General features: G+C 42.5%; 1 protein-coding gene across 1 annotated transcript; it reads right to left on the bottom strand.

Moving 5' to 3' along the window:
* Positions 1 to 10,525: 10,525 nt before the first annotated feature.
* KCNV2 (potassium voltage-gated channel modifier subfamily V member 2) lies at positions 10,526 to 18,204 on the bottom strand (the record flags this gene model as incomplete). The annotated part of the gene is made up of 2 exons (XM_081318881.1): positions 10,526 to 10,807; positions 16,870 to 18,204. The coding sequence occupies 2 exons, from the start codon at positions 18,202 to 18,204 to the stop codon at positions 10,526 to 10,528; spliced, it is 1,617 nt and encodes a 538-aa protein (XP_081175007.1).
* Positions 18,205 to 25,980: the final 7,776 nt, after the last annotated feature.

The raw sequence follows: 25,980 nt of genomic DNA, 5'->3' as shown, positions 1-25,980 counted from the left end.
GGGAGTGGGCGTTTCTCCGCACACACTGATCAGCGGGCGTGGAGAAACGGCGAATCTAGAGTCTTTGTCCCAAATGCAGAAAGCAAACTGAAACAAAGAGAGGGAGACTGTAAGGAGCGCGAGATCAGTGCGGGCTGAGAAATGCCGATCTCGGAGGGAGCAGGGCGGCTGCATGTCTCCCCTTAGGCTCCACTGTTCTGTCATGCGTCTTGTTTTGCGCATGAGCGCGCATGCACATCCTTCTTTGCGGCTCCCAATTTTTTCTTTTGTGAGGGAACCGGTTCCGAGTGGCTCTTTCACTGTTTCAGGTTGCCGACCCCTGTTCTAGTTCCTTTCAGATCCTTAGAATCTGCCTCTGGAATATAGCCCTTGACTTACAACCACAACTGAGCTCAACATTTTTATTTCTAAGCACAGCATTGTTAAGTGAGTTTTGCCCCATTTGATGATCTTTTTTGCTACAATTGTTAAGTGAATCCCTGCAGTCGTTAAGTTTTTTCCAAAATGGGGGGAAAATGGCAGTTGTCCAATATAGCTGGATCAAGTGATGGCTTGTTGATGTGTTTCCTTCAAGGCCCATGGCCTGTCTCTCCCTCTCCCTCTCCCCCTTTTCCCCCCTTTCCCTCTCTCCCTCTCTCCTTCATTCTCTCTCAAGGATATATTAATTATCACCCCAACCCAGCATCCTGTTACCTTCCTAAGGGCTTTTACCAGCCAGAAAGGGAGGGAATCCAAGCCACCAATGACAAAATGAAGAAACCAATCTATTTCATCTTGCATTGTTTCCTGGAACTACTTTGTACAGTTGTAAGCCTTTCATTGCTAAATTCTACTTTTGTTTTTTTTTAAAAAACAACAACAACAACACCAGCTCAGGGACAAGAATTCTCCTGGAACCCAGTTTCTGGTGAATGTTTGTCCTCTTAACCCAATCCAAAGTCAACACAGGGAACCAAAGCAAGGAAGACACATGTTTTGTGTTCTACAATTCCCTTAGCACAAGGGACTGCTCCAACTTATCCGGCCTTGGCTTCCTATTATGTGAGAATGCTGAAGGCCTACAAAACAGAAAGAATTAGCATAGGCAAGCACCTTTTACTATAGTAGCTGATATGCCATCTCACACAATTTACTGCTACAAGGATGTTCCTTATTCCACACTAGCTGCATTGGCATTGGCTTCCAAAACTGTTTCTCTTTGTACAGGGTTTCTTCACCTTACTTAAGTAATTATACTGAGTAATTCCTTGTTATGTTTTGCTTTTGTAGGAAGACAGCACCCCCCCACACACACAGAGAGAGAGAAAGAAATATTTTGGGGAATGGAGAAGATCTTAAAAGGCAGAAACCACCCCCACCCCAAGTCTCTCTGCCCCAGCCAGAAACTCAGCAGACCAGGACTGTAGAAATGAAGATTTGATAATCCTTTCAGAAAGACTGAAGCCAGGAAGCTTGGAGCTGATGGGATTAGAAAGATAAAGATCCCTAGAACCAACAACTCCTCACCCAAAAAATCCAACATAGGACATAACCATCAGCCACAGCCACAGGGAAGCAGGACATGACCCTTAGGACATAATAGGATTACTAACCAACCACCCTCAGAATACCAAAAGGACATGCTCAAAAGCTCAGGTCAAAGTTCATGCCACAGGAACAACTCCAAACACAAAAGCCCAAGAAGATATAAAAACCGACCACTCCCAGCAACATGTGTTCAGCTGCTCCAGAGCCACATGTCTGGTGGTTCTGCTCTTCAATAAACTACAACTTTCTTTTTAAAGCAGTCTCCATTTTGTTTTTCCCCGGCTTGGATTGGACCCTGATGAAGATTTTTCTTTCAACACTTTGAATGTGGATAGTATTTCTTTTGGGAAATTGAGTTTTTGGGGTGTTGCTTCTGCTTCTCAACAAATAGTTCACAGTTTTTAGGAGGACCTTGAAATGGGCTGGAAACCCAGAAATGTCAAGAGCATATTTATATTTAGTGTGGAAGTTTTCCATGTCTACTGTGCTGAATGCCCTTGAGAACTGGGCAATGGAATTTCTTATCTTGCAAAGCAGCAGCACCCTTGCCAAATTTTTCAAGCAAACAGCACATTGAACTTGACCGCAGGGACAGTTTCCTAAATTACTTCACACATTAATCCACCTCAGTGTCAGGAGGAGAGAGGTTCAACCTCTTGCACAGCTATCTGAGAGGAGGATGAAAGTAAATGTTTCCATTTGGTTATTTTTGAACTCTTTGAAGGAAGAGTGAGATATGATGAGTTACTTTTCATTTTCCCACCCCATTTCCACCATGTTAACATTTGAAATGCCATCTGAGCCTACACTGTATTTTCAAGCTGCTGTTAGGAACGCATCTGATACTCCTTAGCCTTATAGCTCCTGCCATCATGCTCCCTTATGATTCTTTGCATGGCCATCATTTTTTTCCACCAGTGACAGAAGAAAGTGGCTTCTGACAGGTCCCCCAGGCAATTGTTCGAAGAATGTTTGAACCAGGACGTACTGAATCAAATAATATGTCCTTAAGTTTATTGAACTACAAGCATCTCTGAACATGCCAAAATCTTCCTACGGCACCATGTCCAGAAAACCATCAGCACTGAGTTCAACAAACTTTGAATAAAATTAAGTGTATTTAGGAAGTTCAATAAAATAGACTGACATTAGTTGTTTGGCTCCCCCCCATATGTATCTCTTCCAACAAATTGGAACATCTAGATGTTCCTACTTTCTTCAAAACATTCTCATTGTATCTTAGCTAAGGCTAATATTGTCTGGCAAGTTTGATCTGAAAGGAGAAAAATGCTTTAGATTTGGTGTGGGCAGTTTTTGTGACACCAACAAACACAACAAGCTCCCTCACTCTGTATCCAAAGCTCCATTCCTACTTTAGGTCCAAATAGGTAATTTAACAACTCTAATTGAAACTGGCAATTCCACTGTTAAATGAAGCATGAAATGAAACATCATGCTATGACCATGTTAACCTATGACATTAGATCAGTCCTGGCTCCGGTCATTAAATGAGACATGTGAATTGCAAGTGACTGTGACATTAAATGAGATGTGTGACTCACGTGACTGTGACATTAAATGAGACGTGTGACTCGCAAGTGACTGATATTAAATGAGACATGTGACTCGCAAGTGACTGTGACAATAAATGAGTCATGTGACTCGTGAGTGACATTAAATGAGGCGTGTTAGTCGTGAGTGACTGACATTAAATGAGTCATGTGACTCGCGAGTGACTGGCATTAAATGAGACGTGTGACTTGCAAGTGACTGTGACATTAAATGAGACGTGACTCGCGAGTGACTGTGACATTAAATGAGACATGTGACTCGCGAGTGACTGACATTAAATGAGATGTGTGACTTACGAGTGACATTAAATGAGACGTGACTCGCGAGTGACTGTGACATTAAATGAGACATGTGACTCATGAGTGACTGTGACATTAAATGAGACAGGTGACTCGCGAGTGACTGACATTAAATGAGACGTGTGACTCATGAGTGACATTCAATGAGATGTGTCTCACGAGTGACTGTGATATTAAATGAGACGTGTGGACGGGGGAGCATTTCGATAATACCCGAAAAATGAAATGGATGCCTGACTTGTGTGCAGCAAACCAAGCTGTCCATGTAGGTATAACCTACATTTATCCAATACAGTTTTGCTCCCAGTGCATAGCTAGGCATTTGCTGTGAAGGAATGACAGCAAATTAGGTTAAATGAGAGTGGAAATGCTGCTTAGAAAAAGAAAAAAAATGAGCCTTAGAAGGTTAGCTGGAAGATGAATAATTTCTTCGTTCCCTCATGAATTTTGTAGTAAAGTAACCCCTAAAGGGAGCTTCCCTCTCTTTTCCTTTCCCACCCAGTTATCTCTTCCCTTCATTTGATATCTATCTGTAGAATTTTCTGAAGGGCATGGTCAAATATGTCATGATACTGGCCACATAATAATGGCCAGGGCTTTGATCACGCTGTTGGGGCTGCCATCTTGATTTTTTTTGACCTTTTCTCTTTGGCTGTGTCTCCACTCCTTTTCCTTTCGCTAAGAACGGGAGGAAGAAGAAACTCTGTGCACATGCTTCAGTGTTTCGTTGTGTGCAGGAGACCAGTTGGTGCATGCAGATGGAAGAGCAATTTATTTAAAACCAGTACCTTATTTTACATGCAATTAATATTAATCAGTGTATACTCGCTTGTTTTGCCCTGGCTTTCCTCATTTTTTGGCTTCTCGCAGATATATTTGCATGCACACACAAGTGCGACACATGCAAACACTGATGAGGAGAAGGAAAACTCCAGGACTCGTTTCAGCTGCCATTGGCAAACTTAAATGGATAAGCTGGAGTTGCTGGGCATGGCCCAGGATGGTTGTTATGACTTCACTGTCCTCTTCCTTTTAGGTAAATACAGTTGATTTATCATGGCAAGAGGCACAAACATCCTTAGACTTTCCAAGGATGTCAGAGAGATTCCCTCCGATTCTTTCTCTCAAATACTTTGTGTGCTTCAGCTTCTGAAGTGAAAAAGAACAGATGGTCCCTCTGGCAGAGAGAGAGAGAGAGAGAGAGAGAGAGAGAGAGAGAGAGAGAGAGAGAGAGAGAGAGAGAGAGAGAAGTGCTATTTGAATTTATTGCTTTCCATTGATAGATAAGCACAATCTCCTGAGGCTGCCAACAACAGTAGATTCTGTAGATATTTCTGTCCACTAGCTAGTTCGCTGGAGAACGGTTTCTCCCCACCCTATCCTTGGCTAGCTTCCCAATTGTATTTCACACTCATCTCCAGCATGTGATAACAGAGCTGTAGTAGCAGCTCCAAGTCACTTGACGTGTTTCTGGACCGCCCAGGCTCTGTGGCTGGAAAAGGTCCCCGTCGCTGGGCTTATTAATAGACCGCAACCGCACAGCCCCTGCCCAGTATAGAGTCACCTCCTCCCCTCCCATTCATGCCTCTGGAGGATTTCCATCAATTCCCAACATCTTTTCCATCCCATTCCCAATCCCATTGAAGTTGGCATCTATTTTTGCCTTTCATCCATTGCTAGCATCCTATTCATACCGATGGATTTCAGTGTCAGCTTCGTGGGTATTTATCTTGATGGATATTGCAAATATGTAAAACAATGGCTGCTTAGAAGGTTTCGCTCTCTCTTTCTCTCCCTTTCCTGCCCCTTATATACAGTTGGTCTGACTGGGCGATAGTAATTGACAGAAACCCTCCTTTTCTAGGAACTATGCTTTTTACTTACTTAAGAGGATTCTTTGCTGTCAAAGTATTCTGGTTTCACAATAATGTTCTTGATAGTAAACTATGTTGTACCATATTAGAATGAGCATTGAACCTCTTGTTTTCACCCTCAGGGTAAACTAGAATTTAGAATTTACAAGGAGCAAAAATGGAAAATAATCCAGGAGAGAAATTTCCTGAGAGAGAGAACAATTAATCAGTGGAAAGGCTTGCCTCCAGAAGTTATGGGTGCCCCAACCCTGGAGGTTTTAAGAAGAGATCGGACAACCATTTGTCTGAAATGGTATAGAGTTTCCTGCTTGAGCAGGGGGTTGGACTAGAAGACCTCCAGGGTCCCTTCCAGCTCTGTTAGAATGGAATTTCAAACAGAATGGGAAACCCTTTCAACAAATTCCAGAAATCCTGCCTTATGGGTAGTGAGAAAGAAATCTACCAAAAGAACTAGGGGTGCTCAAAAAAGATCACGTTGGTGGCATAATGCTATGATCAAAGATCTTCCTGTTTTCAATGTGCATTGCCTCAACTGAACTGTCACAGCTTTGTTGGAATTTTTGTGGCCCCCCAAGCTGACTTTTTAGACTCTACCTTGAGGACAGTTCTGCAGAGAATCATCTTCCTTCTTTGACCAATCAACAATAGCATTTGCATTCAAAGTCTTCTGCTCTGCTCCTACAAACTGTACTATGCAACGATTAACACGGATGGGTTTGGGTTTTTGTTTTTCGTTTTTTAAAAATTGAATCGGCTTTCTTAAGGGACAGAAATGTAGAGACGCAGTTGGGTTGTCAGCAGAGGAGTTGGTCGTTTTCATAATTCAGTAGAAACCAGCAAGCAAAGGACATACAATATTTAGTTTATTAAAAATGTTCAGCAAAACAAGTCATCTGTCTCACAAGTCATCTAAGCCTGAGATAGCATCTGGGAACAAATTTGTGTTTGCCGAATTCTCACTACATTCCCTATATTCTCAGTTGCTTAACAAAGGCCCTTCCTGATATGTTGATCTATGATTCAAGACTTGAGGCCCAGAGACTACGTTTGGTTGCAGATGAAAAGAGGCTCCTCACACATCTGAAGAACAGCAGGCAGGGCGGAACTCATAATCAGACACAAAACCCTTCTCCGATAGACTGCAATCTCCATAATAACATTTGAGTATGTTATTCGTATGAAAATTGTGGTCTTTATCTTCCTACTTCCCTGCATGTTAACAAGTGTAAAGGTAAAGGTAAAGGTTCCCCCGCACATGCGTGGTAGTCGTTTCCGACTCTAGGGGCCGGTGCTCATCTCCGTTTCAAAGCCGAAGAGCCAGCGCTTGTCCGAGGACGTCTCCGTGGTCATGTGGCCGACATGACTAGATGCCAAAGGCGCACGGAACGCTGTTACCTTCCCACCGTAGTGGTCCCTATTTTTCTACTTGCATTTTTATGTGCTTTCGAACTGCTAGGTTGGCAGAAGCTGGGACGAGTAACAGGCGCTCACTCTGTTACGCGGCACTCGGGATTCGACCCGCCAAACTGCTGACCTTCTGATCGACAAGCTCAGCGTCCTAACCCACTGAGCCACCACGTCCCTAAACAAGTGTACCTGAGCTCTAACATGGTATCCCAGAATATCTAGAGCACAGGTAGGCAACCTTGGTTCTTTTATGACTCGTGGACTTCAACTCCCAGAATTCCTGAGCCAGCATGGCTCAGCTTGGAAACCTCTCCCCTTCCTCTCAGCATGGCTGGCTCAGGAATTCTAGGAGTTGAAGTCCATGAGTCATAAAAGAGCCAAGGTTGCCTACCCCTGATCTAGAGGACTCTGTTTCGGACTGCCCTGTAGCGGCCTTCCAGCGTAGATACCCTGGATCTGGCCAGCAGAGCCCCCGAAGAAGAAAAACCTGTGCATCTACTGAGAAGACTATTGGGTGAGTTCGGTTCTTCACTGGGGCTTGTAGTCTACTCCAATCCCCAAAGACTCTGGGTGGCATATAATTAAGACAAGCAAAACCCAAAAGAACTGATGTCATAATGAAAGCGTGATCCAAAAGCCAAAGGCTTAGTGCAGGGGTAGGCAATCTCGGCTCTTTTATGACTCATGGACTTCAACTCCCAGAATTCCTGAGTCAGCATAGCATAGCTGGGAGTTGAAGTCCATGAGTCATAAAAGAACCGAGGTTGCCTACCCCTGGCTTAGTGGAATAGAACTGCTTTCAGTTATTTCCAAAAAATTAGCAAAGTGGGGTCTCCTTTCTCAGTTCTTGGGGGGGGGGTGTTATTCCACAGAGTAGGGACTAGCACAGAGAAATTCTGCAATTTCAATCCCATAAAATGGGGAGACTTTTAGCAGGCCCTCTACAAATAACCAGCCTGGAGAAGCAGATTCACTTTTCCTGAAGCATTTCCTGACACAAACTGGTGCAGCATCATTTAGGGGTTTAAGGATAACAAGCAGCGCTTTGAATTGATCTTGGAAGAGTGCTGGTAGTAACTGCAACATAAGTGTAATTCTTCCCTAGTGGTTTGTCCAGCCAGGAGTCTGGATGCCATGTTTTTATACAAAGCTAGGAGGATGGCCCAGATTATTTCCTTCAGCAGTGACTCCACAATTGGATCCTTTGTGTCAGAAACGAGCCTTAGTTCCCTTTTTTATGGTCCTCAAAGCCACCTACATTACTGAAAAGGGATATTGTGGTTACACAATATTTCGAAGCAGGAAGTAAATGAACATTTACTGTAAACCTTTACATAAATTTAGCATGGAAAGAAAAGAAAAGAAAAAAAAGAGAAAGGAAGGAAGGAAGAAAGAAAGAAAGAAAGAAAGAAAGAAAGAAAGAAAGAAAGAAAGAAAGAAAGAAAGAAAGAAAGAAAGAAAGAAAGAAAGAAAGAAAGAAAGAAAGAAAGAAAGAGGGAGAGAGAATGAACTACCCTACCCCCACCATCCAAAAATAAAGGGAGAAAATTCTACTCTATTGATTTTATCTTACCTACTGAAGTTTATCTAAAAGCTTCAGTATATTCTAGCTATCTATCATATAAAATCTATCTACTGTATCTCTATCTATCTATCTGTCTGTCTGTCTGTCTGTCTGTCTGTCTGTCTGTCTGTCTGCCTACCTGCCTACCTACCTACCTATCATCTATCTATCAATCATCATCTATCTATCCATCTATCTTAAATTGTCTCAACAGAATTAATGACATCAGTCTGATGTGAGAGTATTTGCCCCCAGACTCAACTGTGAGGCTAAAGCTGTTCTTGAAGGCTACAGCACTGACTTTGCCAAAGGGGTGGAGAATGTCTTCCATTCCAGAAGGTGCCACCAAGCTCAGTTGCTAGCACTGCCCAGTGCATGTGAGGAAGTCCACAGCCCGTCTGGCCTGAGCAATCCTTTTAGCAACCTTACTCTGCAAGATGCTCGGTTTGCTCTTTGACCAAACATTGGGCTGGCTGGGAATTTTGGGTAAAATTTATGGTGTTTTTTTTTTAAAAAAAAGCAGAGGTGCCAATTCAGGAAAGGTGGCATGCATTTTGACTCCTCTGTAATATTATATGATGCCAAGGAACAAATATAAGAAAGCAAATCAATAATTAAAGTGAACTATGCTAAAGTGGTTATTTGGAGGCTATGTGAATTATGCATTTGGATTACTAAATTACATATATTAGCTCTTTATATTTCAACTGGACATTTGATTTGGCATGTCCCATGCTGTTACATCACTCTCTCGCTATTTTTGCATCACTCTTTAGGTTATATATGGGCATCAATTAGCAAATGGTGATATTTTATTACTTAGAAAACTATTTCTCAAAATTACCCTGGCAAACTGAACCTAATTTCATATGCCCTAGATCAGCGTTTTCCAACCTTAGGAACTTGAAGATGCGTGGACTTCAACTCCCAGAATTCCCCAGCCAGCATAGCTGGCTGGGGAATTCTGGGAGTTGAAGTCCACGCATCTTCAAGTTCCTAAGGTTGGGAAACGCTGCCCTAGATTCAGAAAATGGTAAAGAAAGATGAAGAAAATCATAAAGAAAAATGAAGTAACTGTCTTGACTCTAATATTATTGTTACGAATGTGGGTATGTAAAACGTGTGAATCTGGATGTCTGGAAGATTTTGGCATTCCTCATTCATTTAAACTAATCTTCCAAGTAGTGCTTTCCAGATCGGTTGGACTGTGGAAAACTAGAAGAAAAGTACTTCCAACTGTTCTTCTTTGCAATCAAAATTACATGTAGTAAAATGAACACATTCCTGCAATGACGGTCTCCAAAACATCTATCATGCCAGTAGGGATGTTAATGCAAGTAGTCCTCAACTTACAGCCACAACTGAGCCCCAAATTTCTGTGGCTAAGACAGTTGTTCGGTGAATTTTTCGTTATTTTTATGACCTTTTTTAACCACAGTTGTTAAGCGAATCTGGCTTCCCCATGGATTTTGCTTGTCAAAAAGTTGCAAAAGGGGATCGCGTGACCCTGGGACACTGCAATTGTTGTAAACATCAGTCAGTTGCTAAGTGGCTGAATTTTGATCACGCGGCCATGGGGATGCTGCAACGGTCATAAATGTGAAAAACCGTCATAAGTCACTTTTTTCAGTGCTGCTGTAATGGTCATTAAGTAAACTGTTGTAAGTTGAGGACTATCTGTACTCCTTTAACAGATCTAGCTGCAGACCAAACAGCTGACATTGCCCAAGATTTATCTTGGCTCTTAGCATTGTCTTCATTGACTCCATTGTTGGATCCCAATTCCAAGCCATTATCAGCTGTTTGAATATGAGTTGGAATCATTATTAAGCAAACTAATAAGAGAGACGCACCAAATGCAAATCTCTTTTTTTAAATGAAGCATTTAGTACCATTTCTAAGTCCATCCTCCTCCTCCTCTTTCTGCTCTTTCTGGAGTACAGGCAGTCGTTAAGAAATTTCTGTAGTTAAGTGAGTCCATTGTTAAGTGAATTTTGCCCCATTTTACAGCCATTCTTGCCACAGTTGTTAAGTGAATCACTGCAGTTGTTAAGTTAGTAACTTGGTTGTTAAGTGAATCTGGCTTCTTAGAAGGTCGCCAAAAGTGATCACATGATCCCAGGACACTGCAACCGTCATAAATATGAGTCAGTTGCCAAGCGTCTGAATTTTGATCAAGTGCAATGGTTTTGTGAAAAATGGCTGCAAGTCACTTTTTTCAGTGTCTTAGTAACTTTGAACAGTCATTAAATGAAATATTGTTAAGTTGAGGACTACCTGTATTAATTGTATCTGTGGCTTGGGGATGGGGTTGATTGCTTTCTGTAGCACTCTGACACCTTCTTCATGGCTCGTTGCACGAATTCCACTTTCCCTCGGTCTTTCTGGATGGCCGTGTACTCGTACGCTTTCAGCTTGCTGTAGTAATCTGAGAATTTATTGTAGAGGACAGAGATGGGCATGCCGTTCAGGATGATCCCGAAAGCAATGCAGAGGAATGCAAACAGCCGTCCCAGGTGGGTCTCCGGATACATGTCTCCATATCCCACAGTAGAGAGGCTTACCTTGAGGTAAATAAAGGAGTGGGGAAAATCATTCAGGAGAGCAAGAAGTGGACTTTTAAAGAGAGGATCATAGATCAGTGGTTCTCATCCTGTGGTCCACAGACCCCTGGGGAGGGCTCACAATGTTGTCGCGGGAGAGAGGGGGGGTGAACGTGAAGGCTTGAAGAAAAATGTTATGATTTAAATCTTAAGTCTTGGGGGGGATCTGTGGCCATGATCAGTGGTGACACAAAAGTATTTAAGGGGGGTCCATGGGCCACGGTTGAGAACTCCTTTCTTAGATTATTAAAATGGTAAAAAGGGGTCCCATGTTGTTGCATTAGAACTTTGCCTTACAGAGTAATCTGTATAAAAACCTGCTAAAAGAGACTCTTAATTCATCTCCCGGGTTAGCCCATATTGTTAGATAGTAAATCTAACAATATGGGTGGGCTTCAGCTTTGGGGTCTGCCTGGGGCCCGTTCCTGAGAGGAGGCTTCAGAAACATAATGATCTGGTAGTTTTTAGGACAGGAATGGTGCCACTAGCTTCCCCCCTTCTTTTTGAAGCTCTTGTACCCTGCGCCTCAACCTTTGCCCATAAAATGTGGTGTCAAAAAACTGCTCTCCAGCTGCTTGCTTTGTTTTAAACTATGTACACAAATCGTTACATCTCTTGCATTAAGCTTTTAAGTAAGTCTCAGCCGGAAGCCAGGATAAAGGGCAAAATGAATCAGTCTTCACTGAAAGGAATGGGACACATCTGGTCCCCTGAAGGCCTTGGTAGCTGAATCTTAATAAGAAAATGCAGCTCTCAACTGGGAAAAAGGATCAAGGTCCACTGACGCTCTAAGCACGGCCCAGCAAATGGTGCCTCTCAGCCTTTCCATTGCTAACCTGTCACTAAAACTCAGTCAGTGCTGAAAACCAAAATTGAGTGTAGCGCCCAAATAGTTAATAAGGGCATGATAGCTAGGGGGAACATCTCTGGGATGTTCCCTTTCTCTTGGTGCCCTAAGTACAGGTAGTCCCTGAGCCCAAAATGTATGTTGCTGGATGAAACATTTGTTTGCTCTATTTTACAACCTTTCTTGCTACAGTTAAGTGAATCACTGCATTTGTTAAGTTAGTAACACGGTGGTTAAGTGAATCTGGCTTCCCCATTGACTTTGCTTCTCATAAAGTCGCAAAAGGTGGATCACATGACCCCTGGAGACTGCGACCATCATAAATATGAACCAGTTGCCAAGGGTCCGAATTTTGAACATGTGACCATGGGGATGCTGTAAATGGTCGGAAGTGTGAAAAACGGTCATGTACGTCATGGAGATTCTCAGTCATCCAGGTCATAGGCATCCAGAAGGTGCTTTTTCACGAGATAACTGGACTTTCTTGGTTTTCTTTGAAGACGTTTCGCTTCTCATCCAAGAAGCGGACAAGAAAGTCCAGTTGCCATGTGATACAGCACTTTTGGGTCACAAGTAACTTTTTTGGGTGTCATTGTAACTTTGAATGGTCACTAAATGAACTGCTGTAAGTTGAGAACTACCTGTACATGCTTATTTTGCTTAATAGTCAACCCAGGGCCGAGCCAGTCTTTAGCCTATGATAAATTGTCTGACATACCTTCACAAAAGTAAAAACCCACAATTCACTGCATATATCTCCTGTAATCCTTTCTGAATGATCTACTGCAGGGGTGTCAAACTCAATTTCATTGAGGGCCGCATCAGCATTGCAGTTGCCCTCAGGGGGCCGGGTGGGTGTGGCCTACTGGGTGGGCATGGCTGGAGTGCATGTGGCCTACTGGGTGGGGGTGGCCAGCTCTACATCGTTCGCATCAAGGGTGCCTATGGGGGCCTGGGCAGGAGTGGGACAGATCTGAGGGTCTCTGGCAGAAGGAGGGTCTCTGGGCCAGGGCCAAGGCAGTGGGGGCCGTTCCCTCACTGTTTCCAGGATGGCTTCACGGGCCGCATGAAACCACTTCGCGGGCCGGATCTGGCCCCCGGGCCTTGTGTTTGACATGTCTGATCTACTGCTTTCCCGGTGAGACTAAACTCTGTTTTTATTGTGTCAAACCGTCGCAGCTACTTGGCCTTTAGGAATCTTGCTGAACATCCTCCCACAGAGGTGATTTGCATGTAGATTTAGGGGGAAATGCAAATAGGGAAAAATCCTTTTAAAAAAAATAAATCTTTGGGATGGTTGCTACGATTGATAACTGAGTATGACTTTTCAGATGCAAAGCCAGGGGGATTTTGCTTGTTGGGTGCACCCGAGAGAAATGTGATTAGTCTGAGGCTCCAATGGAAATTGGCTCACGGGAATTGGATGTAAATGGCAGAGAAATAGCTTTGAAAATAAACAACCAGATGAAAGGGAGAGGCAGTATTGACAATAGCCAGCGGTCACCGAACAGCATTTTTCACTCATGTGATTTCCTGGAGAGCATAGGAAAATAGCTCTGCCCTGTTGTTCTTGTTGTGATTTCATCGTCTTTCATGTTAGGTACAGTTGGGGTAGAAGAATGGATCATCAAGAAAAATGCTGCTCTGAATTATACATGTGATTATATTTGTACGTAGTCTGGGCTGGGAGCTTCTCTCTGTTCCTCAATGCTACGTGCAGGGAAATGCAAGAACAAGGGTGGCCCAATGCCAGTCAGACTAGCTGTTCCAAAGCAGGCTTGAATTGCGCCTTGCAGCAGATCAAAGGCCATTCCTTTTCGAGGAAAGAGGCTCCTCTTTATCCTCTTCCTTTTTCAGGAATTTGGGGAAATTTTAATTTTGATTAGGGATCGTTATCTATGGAGATTCTCAATCATCCAGGTCACGGTTGTCCCAGAGGTGATTTTTCCAAAAGACAGCTGGACATTCTTGGAATTTTGTGGGTTTTTTTTCCTTTGAAAACATTTCGCTTCTCATCCAAGAAGCTTCTTGGATGAGAAGTGAAACATTTTCAAAGGAAAAACCAAGAAAGTCCAGTTACCTTTTGGAAAAAGCACCTTTGAGATTAGAGATAGTCCTCAGCAGTGCTTTTTTTGTAAAAGAAAAAGGTGCCGGAACTCACACATGTCATACAACCCGCCTTGCCTACCCTACAAGGTTCCATCCAAAAAAGGTGCCGGAACTCCATTCTGAGTGTTCTATGAGAAAAAAAGCCCTGGTCCTCGGTGCTACCACAGTTGGTTTAGATTTCTTTATCTGTCTCTCAAGCCTACAGGTTCCTTACCCTCCCATTCTGGGACTGCCCAACTGGAGGTGTTTCCATATCTTTATCTTCCCCTGGCATGAAACTGAAATCCAAGAAGCTCAGGAACCATCAACCAGAATGACGACCATACTCTGAGAAAAGGACCCTGATGCCCTTTAGCCACCTTGCTAATAGCTGACGTAGAGGAACACAATGTAAACATTTCACTTCAGCCCCACTTCTCCTTTGAGAACTAATTTGAACATCCATTTTTCTTCACCTTCAGCTAATGTGAATTGGTAAAGAAAAAAAAAAGCGTGATCATTTTTCTGCACAATATTTTGTTCCTTCTCCTCTCAACCAGCCAGGCACATGTATTGCCCTGTTCACCGCCCTGAGTCCTTCGGGAGAAGGGCGGTATACAAATAAAATTAATAATAATAATAATAATAATAATAATAATAATAATAATAATAATAATAATAATAATAATAATAATAATAATAATAATAATAATAAGTCAGCTGGAATAAAAAAATCTGTGCAATTATTCCTCCATATGTATTTCTGCTCCTTCTGTGCATTGTCCATGGAAGGGAGGTGATACCATGGATGTTGTGACATCATCATTTTAATGACATACGCTATACAATTGGCATCTTCCACATCACAACTGAGCCATTATGTAATTGGAATCATTGATATGATGATTCCACGTCATCATGGCTTATGTCATGGCTTATGGGACCTGTCATGGCTTCCACTTGATGTCTATGAAGCTGTATGGACTTGCATTATAGCAAGGCTGGGAAGCCCGGGGTTTCCAGTTGCTGCTGAAATACCACTGCATAATAATTGGATTTGCTGCAAGTTGTAATTTAGTAGCATGTGGAGACTCACAGGTTCCCTACCTCTGTGTTACAGAGAATGAATCTGTCTGATACTACAGCAATGTTTCTCAACCTTGGTAACCTGAAGATGAGCGGAATTCAACTCTCAAAATTGGCTGGCTGGAACATTCTGGAAGTTGAAGTCCACCCATTTTCAAGTGGCCAAGGTTGAGAAACACTGTACTAGAGGAACATGTGAAAGGAATCATAACATGTATTCAGTTACCTAACATGTCACAACTAGTGTTATCAGGCCTCATTTAAATGAAGCTCAACACAATTGCGTGTTGCGGTCAGGGAAGAATCTTGTCTTCAGCTGCTACACCAGGCAATCTATCAAGATTACTGGAGGAAGAATTGCTTTTATATACCACTCATGTGGAGAATAAGTTATGTTGTAGAGGTATTATTTAACATCACCAGCAAAGTATTGCCATAGAATGGAGCAAAACATATTCATTTTCAGGATTTATTCATGACGATACTTTGTTTTCTGTTAGGTTGGTACCTTAATTCTGGGTGATATTGCTAAGCCAATTATGGTTGATCACAAGCATGTACTCAGCCCACATTCATCTGAGCAAAACATTAACAATAGTGCATACTTGGACTGTTGTCTTCTACCTTGAAAGGGAAAACATTAGTGGAGATATTTTCCAGATGTGTTTTAGCGTGCTATGTATTCCTAAATTGGCTTGACAACTTCTGGAATAGATGCTAAGCCACTCCAAATTTATAATCAGCTTGGATGCATCTGTTTATGGAACCATTTCCTGTTGGACAATATTAGTGTTCCTGAACTTTCTTAAATGGTAGCCTTATTTTTCAATTCAAGGGGTAAATCAAGATAACATAAGGCATTTTTTTTCCTCACTGGAAGCAAATGTAGAAAGCTATATATACCCCAATGAGAACCTATCACATGCGATGCATGCATATTGCACCACATGGAGCCAACATGGGTTTTGTTCCATTCTACGGCAATACTTTGCTGGTGATCTTAAATAATACCTCTACAACATAACTTATTCTCCACATGAGTGGTATATAAAAAGCCAACATTGGATATACGGGAGAATATCCACACACCCAACTCTTGACCTTAAGATGGTAATTCCAGTTTCCATTTTTTATTTAGCCTGGCGACTTAGCAAATAACAGCTGAGAGAAAAGACCATGGAGAAATTTGCAGGACACACCTTTGTCCAGGTGTTGTTTATCCAAGACACTAAATTTATAGGGAATACAATAAATTTTCACCCACCACTACTGGCAGCTTCTATTGTATTTCAGCAATAGGTCTACAAATTATAAATTCCATATCATATTACAATCCAGTGACCCAGCCAGCTTTTCCATTTTGTTATTTTTGGCCATCGTTACTAGCTTAATAAAAAATAAAAAAGAGAACTCATCTCGTGCTCTGGTCTATTGTCAGTTGTTTCAGGAACCTCTTGAAGAACCTCTGTGTCTGTCAGCTGTGATCACCTCTGGCATCTGCCTGTCTCTTGATTTTTCAAAAGGCAGCTTCAACTCTACATGTTTTGTGGGCATCAATCTCACTTATTCTTGGTACATTATTAGGCGAAGCCATCTTTACGGTCTCCATAAATAAGTACTAGCTTTGCTGTCAGTTGGCATATAGAAACCTCTGATTATTATTTTTTTTAAAAAGCATACAGAAACCCCTGCAAAGTTCACCTTTTTCATGCAGTAGCCATGAGGGCTGCAAGAAGACCACCCGTGTGGAACACTGCCACAAAAAAGACATCCAGTTCAAGCCAAGCCTCGCTGATTACAGGCTGATCTACTGAAACAGATGTACTAAAGCTTAAAGTGGGAAGTGGGGTGGCGTGTCTGTGTTTACATCTCCTCTAAAACCAAGGACTCAGAACAGATGTTCAAAATCTGGGCACATCCTGCTCCTTTCATAACAAGCAGCTTTTCTAAATAAAGAGCAAGAAGGGAAGGTCAGGTCACAAAGAGCACAGCAAGTACTTACAGCAGCCCACCACCAGGCCTGAGGAATGCTGGTGAAGTTTGTGCTGACGACATCATGCTCCACAGTGTAGACCATGGCTGAGAAGGCAGAGATGCCCAGGACGATGAAGAGCAGGAGACAACCTACTTGCTGGTAACACTGGCGTAGAGTGAAGCCAAAGGCTCGGAGCCCTGTGGAATGGCGGGCTAGCTTCAGGATGCGAAAAATGCGCATCAGCCGCATGATGCGTAGCACTTGCCCTACTTTGCCCACTCGCCCCACTTTCTCAATGTCATGTTCATGGTGAGACCCATGCCCGCCTGTCTGGGTCTCATTGATAAAAAGCTCTATCAACAGCTGAAGATAGAGGGGCAAGATAGCAATGAGGTCCACAGCATTGAGAGCGCTACTAGCAAAGCGGTGTAAGTCAGGGGTAGAGAGCAGCCGCAGTACGTACTCCAGAGTGAAGAAGGCCACGCAGAAGGTCTCCACATGTTCCAACACTGGCCGTACCTCTCCAGTGGCTTTGTCCTTCTGCTGCATCTCCTCGACTGTGTTGAGAGCAAGGGCCACCACAGATATGAGAACAAAGAAACTGGAGGCAACCCCCATCGCTTTGGCCATGGTGGAAGAGAAGGGCTTCTCCATGAGATTCCAAAGGTGCCACCGTTGCGTGGCGTAGCGCATGTGGCAGAAGAGAGCCTCGCTTTCCTGGACAGCTGCCTGAGCACGGAGCTCCTCCTGCACTTTCAGTTGGTCATTCAGCTCATCACATCTCTCTTCAAAGCAGATACGGCAGCAGCGGGGTGTGTATTTGAGACGGACCCCCCAGTAGCTCAACTCTTCCAAAAAGCTGTGGGGGCACAGCTCGTTTTGTACCTGTAACACCCCGGAAGCGTAGAAGTTGTAGACCAGTTGGAAAACTGCAGGGTCCCGGTCAAAGAAATATTCATCCCCCTGAGCCGCATAGTCATCACAGAGGCCTAGCTGGCAATGGCGATCGGTGGAAGTAACCAAGCGACCGAGGCGCGTGGTGGGATAGGTGGCCACTGCTTGGTATGTGAGATGGTAGGTTCGGCCACCAACATTAATGTTGAGCACCGAGGAGGAAACTAATGTTCTAGAAGCAAAAGCGGGGTCAAATGCAAATATTGAAAGGCGTCTCTTCTGCTCTTCCTCCTCCTCTTCCTCGCCCAAGTACTTCTCAGTTTCCTGGGACAACTGCAATTGATAGGCAGAAGTCGCTTGGGTGTCTATGCGCTCGGCTGCCTTGCATTCTGCAGAAGACACCAGTGGAGTTTCGGGCGCTTTTCCATCCGAGATGGAAAGTTGCTTCTTTTGACTGAAATTTCTCATGGGTGAAACTCTCTAGCCCACCACCCAGGTTTTCAGATGTGTTTCTTGCCACGGCTGTCTTGCTCTGCTTCTTCCTGCTCAAAGCACTCGCGACTAGAGCAGCCAGCCTCACATTTCACTCCAGTCACTCTTCACTCCAGTTGTTGCTAAAACTCAGGATGGGATGCAGGCATGGAAAAGTGGGGCGGGGAAGGAGACGCTGCTGTTGATCACTTTAATCTTGCTGACAGGGAAGAACTGAGTAGTTACAGAAGGGGATTTAAAGGCTATTATCCTATTTTAGCTTCGGCTCCCTTTATCTGTGACGTGAAGGTCTGCAGAGCCAATAATCTTTGGATAATAATTTTTCAAAATGTAATCATATCAAAATCAATATATCACTATTGGGATCTTCTCAGTATGTTTCCAGAATGGAGGAGAGCCTAGGGTTCCTCACATGGCCCAATGCTAATCCCTCCTTTCAGATGTTCTTCTTGCCCTCCGTTGCCCCTGCCCCTCCTGAAAGTGTGATCCATCCATGCTTGCACAGCTGTTCTATTGGCTGGAGCAGATTTTACAGGGAGCCAAGCTAATGCCAATTTTTGTTAATGCTCCAAATAGTCAGTTCAGTGGTAGTGCAGGGATTCAGGCTCACTTAGAGAAGAGTTTCTCAAACTTGGCTAGTTTAAGATGGATGGAGAATTCGGGGAGTTGAAGTTCACCCATCCTAAAGTTGCCAAGTTTGAGAAACCCTGATCCAGAACACAAAAATAACTGTGCCCCATATACCTTAGCACTGGACACAGAGAAAGGGACGCTGGATGCTGTTTTGGTCTGTAAATCTGCCTGGTCAGACCTCAAAAGCTAGAAGTCAAGCTTTCAGTACCCGATTCAATGCAGCAGACTGATTTCTCTGCATAGCTTTTTGCTTATTGCTTTGATTAACAAGGGAAGAACGTGTTAGACAAAACACAATGTTATATGCATGCCAACTTAATTTGTACAATTACTAAACGAGTTCCTTTGGGAACAGAATACTGTATGGAACAGTTTATTGTAGTAAGTAAGATGACCCTGCCATTGGCCTATGACCCCAATTGTTGTCATCTGGTGATCGTTGATGTATTTGCTCAGACAAAATTCAGCTGTCAGAGCAAAATATGTTTCTCACCCCAGTTGCAGTAGACTAATCTTTAATAAAGCAATGCTTTTCACGAATGTTGATGCACCTGCCTTTAGACTTGTAACCACAAACATATTACAGTCCGTTAGTGTTTCAATGCCAGCAAATTGTATCAGTAAAGGAGAAATACCTGTAGCTCTCCAGATGTTAAGTGACTCACCACTGGCCACACCAACTAGCTTGGTAGCAATTGTAGTTCGCCCATACCTAGAACGTCACAAATTCTCCACCTTTGCTTTAAAGCCTCAAGATAGGAATCTTTCTGCTTTTGCTTTTATTTTAAGTAGAGATCCCAGAGACTGAACATCACATACATATGGCATATGGCCATGTGTTTTGCTTTGTCCTTCCTCAAAGAGAAGAAGGCATTTTGTAATAAACTCTTTGTGAATATCATTCTGCTGCTCATGGGGCTTTGTAAGACTGATGTGTGAAAGTGTGTTTTAAGACCCATTGATTTCACTGGCATGTTCTCTAGATAAAGCCCCATATTTGTATATCACATGCAGGTTCTTCTCTTTCCCTCTTCCCCACCCCCACCCCATGCATTTCCACAGCTGCTTGACGGGTATTAGGTTGTCCAACAGCTTAAATCTGACTTACGGGCTGGCGTGAATGTCAAATATGTATTGGCACAAACTCCTGAATACTTGCCATGAATAAACAACAGGGAACTTGATAAGATTTTGATCACCTGACTTTTTGTTTAGTTCCTTTTCCCCCCGTTATGCAGGCTTTGAATTCTGGCTTTCAATTAATTTGTGGAATTTTTCTTTCCTAATCAGATGAAAACTGGGATAATCTTTGCTTTTGGCATGGAGTTGGGATTGGAAGGGGGATTAGTAAATGGATAGCTTCCTTTTGCCATGTTTCTGATGTCTCTGTAATAATTATAATGTATATAGATAAGCAATAGCTGGATAAAGGGGCTAATGCACAATTGCTGATGTTGGGAATAAGGTATTCCAGATGCAACATAATAGGCACAGACAGATGTGCTTTAAGGAGATGGAAATAGGCCATGGATCTTAACAAGCTTTTCAAGGCTCTGAACATCATGAAATGTGGTGTCTCTGTCCTGCAGTTGGTGCCAGAGATTGGCTGCAAATCATATCATTGCCAGTTCCAGGTGACTGCCACTTCACCTGTCATTGTAAAATGACATCAGTGAATGGTGGAAAAGCGTTCTATATTATTTTTTGTGTGTAACTTACAAAATATTAAGGGTGGGGGAAGCTTCTCTGGGGTCTTTTAGGCCAGATAATAGTTTTTTAAAAAATCATGGAGGTATAAAAAGAACAATAGGGATTCAAGAAATCAATCAACCATTTAATGAAATGAATTGATTAAAAAAATATGTCACAATACATACAATTTTGGAACGGGGTATGATTTGCTCTGGTTAGGCCACCTCCCCTTTTGGTCCCACCCATTTTGGTAGGGTAATTCTCAGCAGGTCACACACCACCATCCACAAAACTCTGTCCAAACAAAGTCTACCTATGCTGGCTTAAAATGAACGAAAATCCAGTACAGGTAGCCCTCGACTTACAATAGTTCATTTAGTGACCATTCAAAGTTACGGCACAGAAAAAAGTGACTTATGACTTTTTTTCACAGTTACGATCTTTGCAGGTTGTAACATCTCCATGATCCTGTGATCAAAATTCGGATGCTTGGCAACTGGCTCATATTTATGACCGTTGCTGTGTCCCAAAGTCATGTGATCATCTCTTGCAAGTCCATGGGGAAGCCAGGCTCAATTAACAGTCGGGTTACTAACTTGTCAACTGCAGTGATTCACTTAACAACTGTGGCAAAAAAGTCATACAACTGTCTCACTGAACAACAGAAATTTTGGTCGTAAGTCGAGGACTACATGTACCACTGGAGTAATTTGGCAATAACAATAGATTTGTTATTTTGGCAAGAGTTTAACAAAACCTTTCAGTGCAGCCAAAAAAAAATATTTAAAAATGGAATACAATGGTGACCATATCAGTTTCACCCTTATGAGAGGAGAAAAGATTTGCAGAAATTAGTCCTTTACTTGCTATGCAAAGCCCAGTCCTGAAGAGGAAGGCTGCCCATTTCTCCAGACACAATGCCACTTAATTACCTCTGTAATAATTTCCCTCCATTATTTTCAAATATTCTATTTTGAAACGGTGCAGGTATTTCTGTAGACGTAACCAGCCAATGCCCTGTGAAGGATGTTTGTGTCTTAAATGAACCTTGTCAGGAAGCCTGTAATCTATCATTCACTGCATGAGAGGTCCCCAAGAATGGTGGCTGTCTGCATGATGACGCAAAAAAATGGCCAACGAATCAGAAGAAAGAGCCAACGACCCCTTGGGAGAAAGCAAGGAAGAAATTTGTGGTTCTTTCTAAATTAAGGCGGAGAGTTAATGGGACATTCCAGGGTTGCCAGTCAGCTGAAAATTACAGAATGTTGTTATCAGGGGAGGATTAACTACTAAATCCACAAATGCCAATAAAGGTTTCTGAATGTACATTTCTGGGTTTAAAATAGGATCATTTGAAAATGTCAGGTAAATGCAAACATGGAGATGCAGAAAGACCAACTGAGTAAGAACTTAATTTTTAAAAGTCAAGTCAGGAAAGTGCATATATCTGCGTAATAGACAGGTTGAAGACAGTTCTTTATTTGAGGTCCAGAAAACTTGGGGTGGTTGTATCGAATAAACAATAAGGACTCTGGGTTCACATTTTGATCGAGATACAGGATCAGCCAAGATCAGCTTAAAAGTCCAGGTCTTGAGTCTTAAATTACATCACTTCCAATGGCAAAAAAAATCCCCAAGTGGCTTACAATTCTAATAATCAGAATATTTTCATTCATTCACTCATTCATGCATGCATTTGCATTTATACCCTCTCGGGAGAAGGTATTAGGTTCAGATGAAATCCACAAAACCCACACCAAGTTCCATGGTTGAATCTGGACCTGCATTTGGATCTCCCTAATCCAGTAACTAATATATGTCACCAAAGCATAAGACAAATATTATGATATGAAGCAGACCAACCTTAGAAAAGCTTTAAAAAGCCCCCCCAAAAGTCATATATTTTTTTATTCCTGATGATGAAAGAAAACAATGCTCTCTTTAATTTCAGGCTATTTTTTAAAAAAATAAGTGTTTTATTCGTTTATTAGTTTCAAAGCAATTCTGTGTAGTATGGTACTTATGACTAATATTCAGACCAATATAGATATTATCAGCTTTGTGGTCACAGATTTCCTAAGAAAACAACATACAGATATGTCATTAGAAGATTTGGGCAACAGAGAAAAATGTGCTGGTTTCTTGCTCTCTCATGAATATCATACCACGGAAAAAGACTTCTTAACATTTCTACATGGGGTGTATGAATCAGTGGGGTAGGGTCTAGAGACTGAAATAAGATGTATCAAAGATGCTTTGGTATCAAGCTACATACAGTTTCTAGGCAAGTGAACACTGTGAATGGCACTTGGAAGCCTCTTGGTAACCAACATAGAGTCTACCTTGATTTTACAAAAAAAGGAGATAATTAGCACCTTAACCTTTTTATTATTGTAGAAGCATATCAAAATTTCATGGGACTAGAACTATTTTTCATTTCTTTAATAGATATAATGATGATGATGTTATCCATTCATTCGATTCTATGGGCCAGGTCTCTCCACATCTTCCAATCTTGCACTCCTTCTTTGAAATTGTTCTACGCTCTGGTTGGTGTCAGTTTTGATGGTGTCCAGCCAGCATGTTCACTGATGGTCTGGTTTCCTTTTACTGCTAACTCTTCCAAACATAATTGCTTTCTGTAGTGAATTCCCTCGCATGACATGAGCAAAATAAGTGAGACGTAGTTTCGCGATTTTCCCTTCTAGTGACATGTCTGATTTAATAGATAATTGGATAGGAATAACTGTAGAAGGGGGATGCCAAAAAGGAGAATAAAAATAGTTGAGGTGGCAATCATGACAAGACAATCGAAACTTCAGCCACTTTTAATATGTAGCATGACATATAGAGTATTTATGCCACCTTTTGACCGATATCAGAAAGTTAAGCAGGTTTGGATGTGGTTAGGAGACTATTGAGAACTATAACAGGGTTGTGGGCTAATCCTGGACCAAACAAGCTAAAGGGACATGCCTGTGAAATCACCAAGTATAATGCTCAATCTGAAGTTTTTGCTGTTGTGTCCCAGCCTATGTGAGTCCTTGTTAACTCACAAGGACAAACCCCTGTTTTAACAAATAGGCTGGAAATGCAGGAAAAACAAACCCCTTTTATTATTATTTACAGACCTGCAAAATGTCCCAAAAGCAAACAGAGCACGATCCAAATGGAGAATTGTTCACAGGCAAGGCAAATAGAACATGATTCCATGAAACTTGAGTCCTTTGCAAGCGGTTGCCTTCAGCAACCAGCACCGCCCACACCTTCCCTTTTTATTATGCAGCCCCAAGGTGTGACTTCTCAATGCCTTTTCCTCCTCCCTTGGAGCCGCCCCATTGCCTTCCTCTGTCCTGCTCTTGTTGCCTGTGTTTGTGATTGTGTATGATGTCTTCCAGCTGTGAGTCCTCAGAGTCTGACTCAGCTTCCCAGCACAGCTGGGTCTCAGCCTGAGCACGAGTGGAGGGGCCAGGCTCTTCATCAGATTGTAAGTCCTGGAGCTCATCAGAACCCTCCTCCACCTCTGATGGCTCTCTAGACCCCTCCTCCTCCTCCTCTGATTCCCCGGACTCAGCTGCCAGGTCCACTGGCTGGCACGGAATCACAACATTTGCTTCATGAAAAGACGCGTCTGACTTTTTCCCTGATGGGCTTCAAAGCAAATGCTTTGTGCAGTTATTTCATGTGCTTCTACCTCAGCTTTCTTTCAGTAGTTGAAGATACAAAACATTTTCCTCTCCTCTTCATCACAACCCTTAGAGAAGAGTGGGCAACTATGGCAACTATGTGACCTGTGGACTTCATGATGTCATGCTGGCTTGGGAATTCAGGCTAGCTTAAACACTATCAAATAGGCCAAGGTCATCTAGGTAGGCCTGCAGAATAGTGAAATTTCAAGCTTGCTAGTCAAACAAATTAACTACTACCCCATGTTGGCCTTGGATTAACTCTTTTCCAATTCAAGCTTTAATCAACCAATGCACCAAAGACTTGATATGCAGGGGATGTTCTACACTTCATCTTCCCTTTTATTAACATGTGGGTGTCTGTGTGATACCTGAATAAGCAGAAAGAGTAAAGCATTCTATCGGGGTATAAACAACCTTAATTCTTAACAGAACTGCAAGCTATATTTTGAAGCTGAGCTTGTTGCTTCAGTGTAAGGAAAATAAGGTGTCTAAAGAGAGATATCAGGCAGCTGTGGGTCGATAGAAAATATGCTGGCCAAATTCCATTAAGGTAGGAATATTGGTATGAAGGGACAGGGTTCCAGGAGAAAAGAAGCCAGCATCACTTCAGAAGGCAAGAAAGAAAAGTGAATGCATGCGAGATAAAGATGGGCTGATTGGAAATACCTCCCTAGTATTAAAGAATAGGAAGATGGTACAGGTAGTCCTTGACTTACAACCACAGTTGAGCTCCAAATTTTGGTCATTAGTCACTTTTTTAGTGCCATCAAATTGCCATTAAATGAATGGTTGTAAGCCATGGACTACCTGTAAATAAGAATAGAATAGAATAGAATAGAATAGAATAGAATAGAATAGAATAGAATAGAATAGAATAGAATAGAATAGAATAGAATAGAATAGAATAGAGAATGGGAATGGGAACAGGAACAGGAACAGGAACAGGAACAGGAATAGGAACAGGAATAGAGTTAGAAGGGACCTTGTAGGTCTTGTAGTCCAGCCCCCTGCTCAAGCAGGAGAACCTATACCATTTCAGACAAGTGACTGTCTAGTCTTTTCTTAAAAATCTCTAGTGACAGAACTTTTGGAGGCAAGCTGTTTCACTGGTCAATTGTCCTCACTGTTAGGAAGTTTCTCCTTAATTCTAGGTTGCTTCTCTCTTTGGTCAGTTTCTAACCATTGTTTAGAAATATAGAATAACAGAGCTAGAAGTGATTTTGGATGTCTTCTAGTCCAGGGCTTTTCAACCTTTTCACCCATTGTACCACTTTTAGGATATGGCAACATCCGAGTACCACCAGTCACCTAGCAAGGTGTCAAAAACTTGATGGCCCCCCCCAAAAAGGAAAAAAGTGATGAAGTACAGGTAGTCCTTGACTTACAACAGTTCGCTTAGTGTCTGTTTGAAGTTACAATGGCACTGAAAAAAGTGCCCCCCAAGCCACAGCCGAGCAAGACACCTGCCTGCCCCCCTGGTGGTGCTCTTCCTCCTGTCTGAGTTTTTCATTGTTGTGAGCATTTCTGTTGAGGATTGGCAGCAGGGGTGGGGTGGGGTGTGTTTGGTTTTTATTCCCCCTGTCTGCTGGGTGGTTGCAGCAGGTTTTGGTCACTTCACATGACCCCGGGACACTGCAACCATCATAAATATGGATCAGTTGCCAAGCATCTGAATGTAAATCACAAGACCCTGGAGATGCTGCAACATTCCAGCTAATCGGTGCTTCTTCAGGGCTCA

The sequence above is a fragment of the Vipera berus genome (genome assembly GCF_964194415.1).
Source record: "Vipera berus genome assembly, chromosome: 2".
Taxonomy (NCBI): domain Eukaryota; kingdom Metazoa; phylum Chordata; class Lepidosauria; order Squamata; family Viperidae; genus Vipera; species Vipera berus.
This window is presented reverse-complemented; position numbering and strand designations above follow the sequence as displayed.